Raw genomic sequence first — 7,732 nt, 5'->3', positions numbered from 1 at the left:
AAGGGTGTTAAAAGAGACCTCATTCCCTTTACCTGTTCCTGTGAAGTGGACAGATTAGAATTGAAAACAACAACAAAATATACTCTGGTCTAATGACACAAGCAGGTAACCTGTCTAGTTACCGGTGGTTGTGTTTGTGTCTCAGTCACAGAGAGACTCCCTTTTTGTCTGTCACAAAGATCGGCCGGCCGGCTAGCTGACTCAGTGTTTACTCTAGCGTGCCGCCGCTGTACCTAGACCTGAATCGTTGGCAGTAACACTAAACTGGTTCTATCAGATATAGATATGGCTTTCAGAGAAATGGTTTTCTTACCGTCAAAATCTCCACTGTAAAATAAACTACATCCCTCTATATGCGCGTGCCGGTAGCCGGTTGAAAAGAATATCTGCGGCCCAAATTTCACCCCAATGGCCCTGGTAAACAGTATATCACTATAAAAAAAAGGGGACCATTTGGGACTCACCCTAAGTGAACTCAACAACAACCTTGATGACTCTAGCTGTGTTTGGCTGTGGCACGGCAGAGTGTTTAGTTAGTCACTGCCCCTAGCACGCACTTACATGCCATGCCGTTAGGAAAACAAACATCTTTACATAACACTACAGAGATCTTGTCTGTCTGTCTGTCTCTCTGTCTACAGATAGGTGAGAGGGACAGACAGACAAAGATAAAAATCTGAGCAAGAAACAACTAGGAGCTCTACAAGCTACAGAGTATCAAGTAATGGAGAGAGGCGGGGTTTGGGGGTCAATTCCTTTTAATTCAGGAAGTAAACTGACATTCTAATTACAATTCTCTTCGGTGTGTTTCAACAGGGGAACATTTTGAATTTGGGAGGCACTTTATAATAACTCTCTACATAAAGCATTTTATAATGGATTAGTAAATGATTTATTCATCATTACACCATTCATAAGAGAAGACTGCTCTAAAGCATGACTACAAACCACACTTTGCTTTTGGTAGAAGGGTCACTGCCAAGAAACGCTAATGTTCAAATCATCCTCGGTGTTGTGGGCTTATTGTTTTAACCGTTGATAAAGTTCGAGGGGACATTTTGAGACCCTTAAGGAGCATCAGGTACTTCTAGAATGTCTACCAATGACATGTCCATCTTTTTGGTGAGAAATTACACTGGTCACTTAAAACATTTTATAAAATTAATTATAAAGTATAAAATTGCCCACAACTTTAGATGAGGCCAAACAAAAAGACTTAACTAAAATGGTTTATAATGACCTATATTAAACATCTTATGAATGGATTCAGGATTAAGAAATGAATAAACTATTTACTAATCCATTATAAATGATTTTATTACGTGGCGTTATAAAATGCTACCCAAATTCCAATTCCGAAATCCCCCCCACAGATAAGCACAGAAGAGAACTGGAACGAGAATGTGTGTTTCCTTGCCTTTGTCTACGTTTTCTCCTGTACGACAGTGTTTAAATGAAATATGTAAAAAGTGGTAGGATGATTAGCGACAGTGAGGTAGAATACCTGAATGTCCACACAATATCTCCACTTTGAATTGCAAAACAGTCCCTGTGCCTCGGTCTAGTGGAAAACCCCCCGAGTCACACTATACTTTAACTGATCTGGTCAGACCTGAGGCAAATAGCTACACATGGCTAACCTGCTCACATAGTTCAGCTGTGTTGGATTTAGTTTGTCTAGTCAAATAGAATCAATGGAATAGTCCACAAAATTGCAAAAGCTGAATCAAAACACACATCCAATAGCATTTTTAAATGGGTTCCTCTTCGTCGTTTTTCTTACCATGGAACAGTATTCTGCCCTGGTGATTGTCCTGCACCCCGCAGGGAAAGTTGTTGTTGTTGTGGCCTTGTGGTACCATGATGTTTTGTCCCTCTGACCGTGGGACAATGGCGTTGGGTCCAGTCGACGTCTGAGTAGACCTGTCCTGGGTGTCTTCTCTGTCCCTGCTCTCCCTGTCGTGGAACTTGATGTCCCTGAAGGGGGTGCCCCAGCACTGGGAGACAGGACGCTGAAGAGACATGTCCTCCTCTTCATCATCCATTGGGAGCCTCAGAGGTAGTCTCCCTACAGGAGAGAGACAGGAGAAACGGTGTGAGACAGAAGTGTGTGTGAGTCTGTTTGAGAGAGAGACAGAGAGACATGTCCTCATCATCAATCAGGAGCCTCAGAGGTAGTCTACCTACAGGAGAGAGACAGGGAGACAGCGAGGGACTTTCATTTCTGTGAGAGAGACAGGGAGGGAGTTACTGTAAATCAGGGAGTTACTGTAAATCAGGTGGGAGGGAGTTACTGTAAATCAGGTGGAACATACATCTTTGGCGACCAGCAATTCTTGAGCAAACAAGGCTTACAACAGCTCTCAAAGCATTAGTTAGAAGAGAAGTGGGAGTAGTTTTATGTGTGAACTGCTGAACTGGAAGGAGTGGACTTGATGGAATGATTCATTATTAGACATATAACAGGTGCAAAAACAACAAGGAAGGAGTGGTAATAGATTATCACACTCATTCAAAACACAATTTAAAAACAAAATCAAATTTAGATAATTCTGATTCCTGGTATTATTGCTGCCCCCAAATGCTCCTCATCATCAGTGTCAGGAGGCAGCATCCCAGCACATGGGGAGAGCCAGCATGGGGAGAGAGCCAGCATGGGGAGAGAGCCAGCATGGGGAGAGAGCCAGCATGGGGAGAGAGCCAGCATGGGGAGAGAGCCAGCATGGGGAGAGAGCCAGCATGGGGAGAGAGCCAGCATGGAGATAAAAACCTCTTCTCACCAGAACCACCTTCATCTGCCTCACTGTGTCAACCAGAGCACAGCACGGACACACACTGAGTGCAAACACACACACATACACCAAGCACAGAACACACACACACACACACACACACACACACACACACACACACACACACACACACCTCAGAGGACTAGATTCCCCTGTCTGCACACTTTAGCTAATGCTTTGAAAGACTCTTCTCCCTCAACCCCTCTTCTCCCTCAACCCCTCAACCCCTCTTCTCCCTCAACCCCTCTTCTCCCTCAACCTCTTCTCACGACAGGTATAAAGCAGCATGTTAACTAACGCTACCTTCCCAGGGAGAAACCACAGTTCCTGCCGAAACTCCACGCGCCTGCCTCACATAACCTACTAGCTGAATTCATGGAGCAGGAAGGAAAACAAACAAGTTTCACTGCACACTCACACACACACACAGTCTGTCCGTCTCTGTCTGGGCATCATGTCAGGTTATGAGCTGCCATGTTTATTTAAAGATACACTATGCAGAAATGGCTCTGGCATTTCCTGGTTGCAAAGAAATTGCCTAATTACAGTTTATGACAAAATATGCAAGTCTAGTGTGCAGAGAATCACTGTACCATCTAAACCACTGTGAAATATATTTTCCATAACCAAAACGATTGTATGTTCAGCCGTTTGAAGCTGGTGTACAAAACCGAAAGTAAAAAACACTGACTAAATTTAAGAACGGGAAGAATAGAAACAGCACACATGGAACAGATCTACCGCTTCTTAGAATTGCTTTCAAAGACAATGAAAGATCTATAACTAATATGTCTATGTGATTTAGTTCAGGGTCCCCCCCCCCCCCCCCAAAGAAAAGTGACATATTGAGTGTCTCTTTTCCTGTTGTTGGGTGACAAAACGAGAGGGATTGACATGCAAATTTCAGAGCTGAAACTGTGGTTATTTTTTGAGCACAGTGCGGTGACAGATAAAATCATGTTGAATAAGGACATAATGTATTGTATCGGAAGAGGGACGACATTTGAATGAAACTTGTGGAAAAACATTGAATGATGATGATGATGATGATGATGATCGGTCACACTGTTGAAGTGCAGTGTTTCACCTGCATCATTTTCCAGGGTGGAGGCGCAAAGTTACCACAGTGCTTACTGTTGTAGGACGACTAGCCACTTTTCTATGGTATGCTACAGGAAGTGTAGTTCAGCTACCAAGACCATAGACTACATGATCATATAGTTACTAGTAAGTATTAAACAGCATAGACTACATGATAATATAGTTACTAGTATGTATTAAACAGCATAGACTACATGATAATATAGTTACTAGTATGTATTAAACAGCATAGACTACATGATAATATAGTTACTAGTATGTATTAAACAGCATAGACTACATGATAATATAGTTACTAGTATGTATTAAACAGCATAGACTACATGATAATATAGTTACTAGTATGTATTAAACATTTACATTACATTTTAGTCATTTAGCAGACGCTCTTATCCAGAGCGACTTACAGTAGTGAATGCATACATTTCATATAATTTCATACATTTTTTTTTTTCTGTGCTGGCCCCCCGTGGGAATCGAACCCACAACCCTGGCGTTGCAAACACCATGCTCTACCAACTGAGCTACAGGGAAGGCTGTGGTCAAATTAAACAGCATAGACTACATGATAATATAGTTACTAGTAAGTATAAAACAGCATAGACTACATAATACAACAAGTAAACAGTGCGTTGAAATCATGCTGGCAGTGAGCAGAAGGCTGGCAGGCTGCACACACACCCTGCCTGGGGCATGAGGCAGGCCTGCCAAACTCTGCGGTCACAGGGGCCGAGGCTGCAGCGCAGAGAAGCTCCCTCTGGGGCTCCATCTGTGTACTGGGCTCTCTTCCACCTCTCTCTCCTTCTTCCACCCTCTCCCTCCTCTAGTTCTCTCTCATGCCAGAAGGTAAGGGCACAAGGTGAGCTCTATATCCAGGCACCTGCTAGTGTGACAGGCTACCGGAGAATTCAGTACGACGCATCATTGGCATAGCCCACGTCTAAAATGTGTATATTTATTTATAATTACCTTAAACTGGCTTGTTATAAAGTCGGTTATAATGTCTAATAATTGAATATGAAATTAGAATGGAAGCAAAATGTGTTTCTTCATAATTCTAATGTAACCTAAAAATCGTGGTGACTTTGGGAGCAGGGTGGGTCTCGAGGAACGCGATAAACCCAGGTTTATCTGGCGAGGTGCGTGTGGCAGGCAGCTGGAGAGCGGAGCGCCGTGGGGCACAACTCGCTACGTAAACAAGAAAAGTCGTTTATGGTAATGTGCGGAGCAAACGAGCAAAATCTGTCATAACATGACACTGACTTACGATAAGCATATTAAAATGATCTACGGATTTATCTTTGAACGTTGGAACGAAAACAATAAATGTCAGTGGCAGATGACTCTTGAAATCGCAGAGCAATGCTACAATTATGAGGAAAGTGTCCTTCATTGATTACCCTCTTTTTTTCCCCCCAGGTAGAAATGAAATGAAAAATTGAGATTCTTGAAGAAATCACATAGGGTAACGCAATCTGAACGTTGCAACTGTTGCAATAAAAACAGCAGCGCGTTCCAAGTGGACTCGTCCGGTGCGGCGAAATTATTCCACCTGCTACCTGTGTGTGGCGCTGGCTGACTGGCTGGCTGACTGACTGGCTGGCTGGCTGACTGACTGGCTGGCTGGCTGACTGGCTGGCTGACTGACTGGCTGGCTGGCTGGCTGGCTGCGCTCGATTCGACCCAATCTCACTGCAAAGTGGATGAAATTACACCAACAACAAAAAAATGCTAACAGTAGGCTTATTTCAAACTTTTTTATAAAGTAGGCTATATAAAAAGTAGGCCTGTGCCTAACAAGAACCACGCTTGATGAACATTGTGAAAAAAGGTGTCATATCAGTCGTGCTAGTGGAAGGCTCAATGTTCTTAACCACAGTGGTGTGAGGAAACAAAGCAAAGAATATACATGATATGTGTCCTGTTACACACTTGTAGAAGTGTGTAATCGAAATGTTTTTTTTAAATATATACCCCAACTCCCCCCCTGAGACACCCGCAGGGAGCGGGGTCACGGCCAGGGTCACCATTGTCCAGTGCCCCTGTAGCGGTTCGGGTTAAGTGTTTTGCTCATGGGCACAGCGACAGATTGTTCACGTTTTTCGGCTCGGGGATTCGAACCAGCAGTTAACTGGTCCAACGCTCTTAATTCGAGGCTAACTGCTTCCAAAAACAACAGATCAACACTTACATTTCTCTTTTAAAAAAAGTCACTCAGCGCAATTAATTCCCCACTAAATAGGCTAATGTTCATGGATTCAAAAAAGACAATTCACTAAGTTTAAAGTCCGTCCTAGTTTGCGCGGACTTGGGGGGCGGTAGACCACTGTAGCCAGACTGCAAACGGGGAAAGTGGTTGACAGACAATCCATCACACACAACCCGATGCCCGGGCATGTTCACCATATTTGTTTACAAACTGGGCAAACCCGGTGGCACACTGACAACTTCAACCAAAATCTACAAATGACATTCATTCTTCTATTTATTACCATACAACCTGAATCACAAGCATAGGACTCACCGCCAGTTAAGTAAGTTACTTCCGTTGTGATGGGTGGTATCTTGTCAACTTGCCGTTACTGATTCTCCAGAATTGAACAGAGCTCTGTATCCTTCAACCTTTTGCATTACAGACTCTCAGATGAATGTTTGCTGTTTCTGGACGAGTGGTTTTTTTTCTCTCTCTCTCTCTGAAACGCCAGTGACAAATTGGTCCGCCCCAGACAAGGCTCTGCCCCCACCCCTTTACCAGATATTCATGAAGTACATGTTAATACATTCTCTTAAAGTGACAGTATATCATTTGTTTGTTCTGCCCTTGCCATCGTGCAAAACCCATGCCAATAAAAATGCTATTTCGTGATTTATTTCACTTGATATTACTGTTGTAAAAAATTCTCTCTTGAAGGCATTGATGTAATTACACTAAGCCCTGTATGCCACCAGAATAACAATTTTATGTTACATCAAAACATGGTCAACTATAGCTATCATTGTTATTTAAAAACTCATTAAAATGGGTGTTGGTACAATAATTAAAGTTGTATTATTATACAAATGTTTATGTTCTTGATTCACTATGAGTCATACACTAGTAACCCTGTTGTTGATTCACTATGAGTCATTTACTAGTAACCCCGTTGTGTATTCACTATGAGTCATTCACTAGTAACCCCGTTGTTGATTCACTATGAGTCATTCACTAGTAACCCCGTTGTTGATTCACTATGAGTCATTCACTAGTAACCCCGTTGTTGATTCACTATGAGTCATTCACTAGTAACCCTGTTGTGTATTCACTATGAGTCATTCACTAGTAACCCTGTTGTTGATTCACTATGAGTCATTCACTAGTAACCCTGTTGTGTATTCACTATGAGTCATTCACTAGTAACCCTGTTGTGTATTCACTATGAGTCGTTCACTAGTAACCCTGTTGTTGATTCACTATGAGTCATTCACTAGTAACCCCGTTGTTGATTCACTATGAGTCATTCACTAGTAACCCAGTTGTTGATTCACTATGAGTCATTCACTAGTAACCCTGTTGTTGATTCACTATGAGTCGATCACTAGTAACCCCGTTGTTGATTCACTATGAGTCAATCACTAGTAACCCCGTTGTTGATTCACTATGAGTCATTCACTAGTAACCCTGTTGTTGATTCACTATGAGTCGATCACTAGTAACCCTGTTGTTGATTCACTATGAGTCATTCACTAGTAACCCTGTTGTTGATTCACTATGAGTCTTTCACTAGTAACTCTGTTGTTGATTCACTATGAGTCATTCACTACAAACCCTTTTGTTGATTCACTATGAGTCGTTCACTAGT

At 42.4% G+C, this 7,732-nt stretch overlaps 1 protein-coding gene across 2 annotated transcripts in view; it reads right to left on the bottom strand.

The window, feature by feature from the left end:
* LOC115150730 (uncharacterized) overlaps positions 1 to 6,635 on the bottom strand; it is a 19,542-nt gene extending 12,907 nt beyond the window's left edge. Inside the window, exons 1-2 of one of the 2 annotated variants that reach the window (XM_029694357.1) lie at positions 6,418 to 6,635; positions 1,784 to 2,068 (exon numbers count right to left, since the gene is read on the bottom strand). In XM_029694357.1, coding sequence (XP_029550217.1) covers positions 1,784 to 2,045 — 262 coding nt within the window. In that variant the 5' untranslated portion in view covers positions 2,046 to 2,068; positions 6,418 to 6,635. The remainder of the gene's footprint in view (positions 1 to 1,783; positions 2,069 to 6,417) is intronic. The other variant, XM_029694448.1, reaches the window with a different exon arrangement.
* Positions 6,636 to 7,732: the final 1,097 nt, after the last annotated feature.

This window comes from Salmo trutta, chromosome 1, assembly GCF_901001165.1.
Source record: "Salmo trutta chromosome 1, fSalTru1.1, whole genome shotgun sequence".
NCBI lineage: Eukaryota > Metazoa > Chordata > Actinopteri > Salmoniformes > Salmonidae > Salmo > Salmo trutta.
This window is presented reverse-complemented; position numbering and strand designations above follow the sequence as displayed.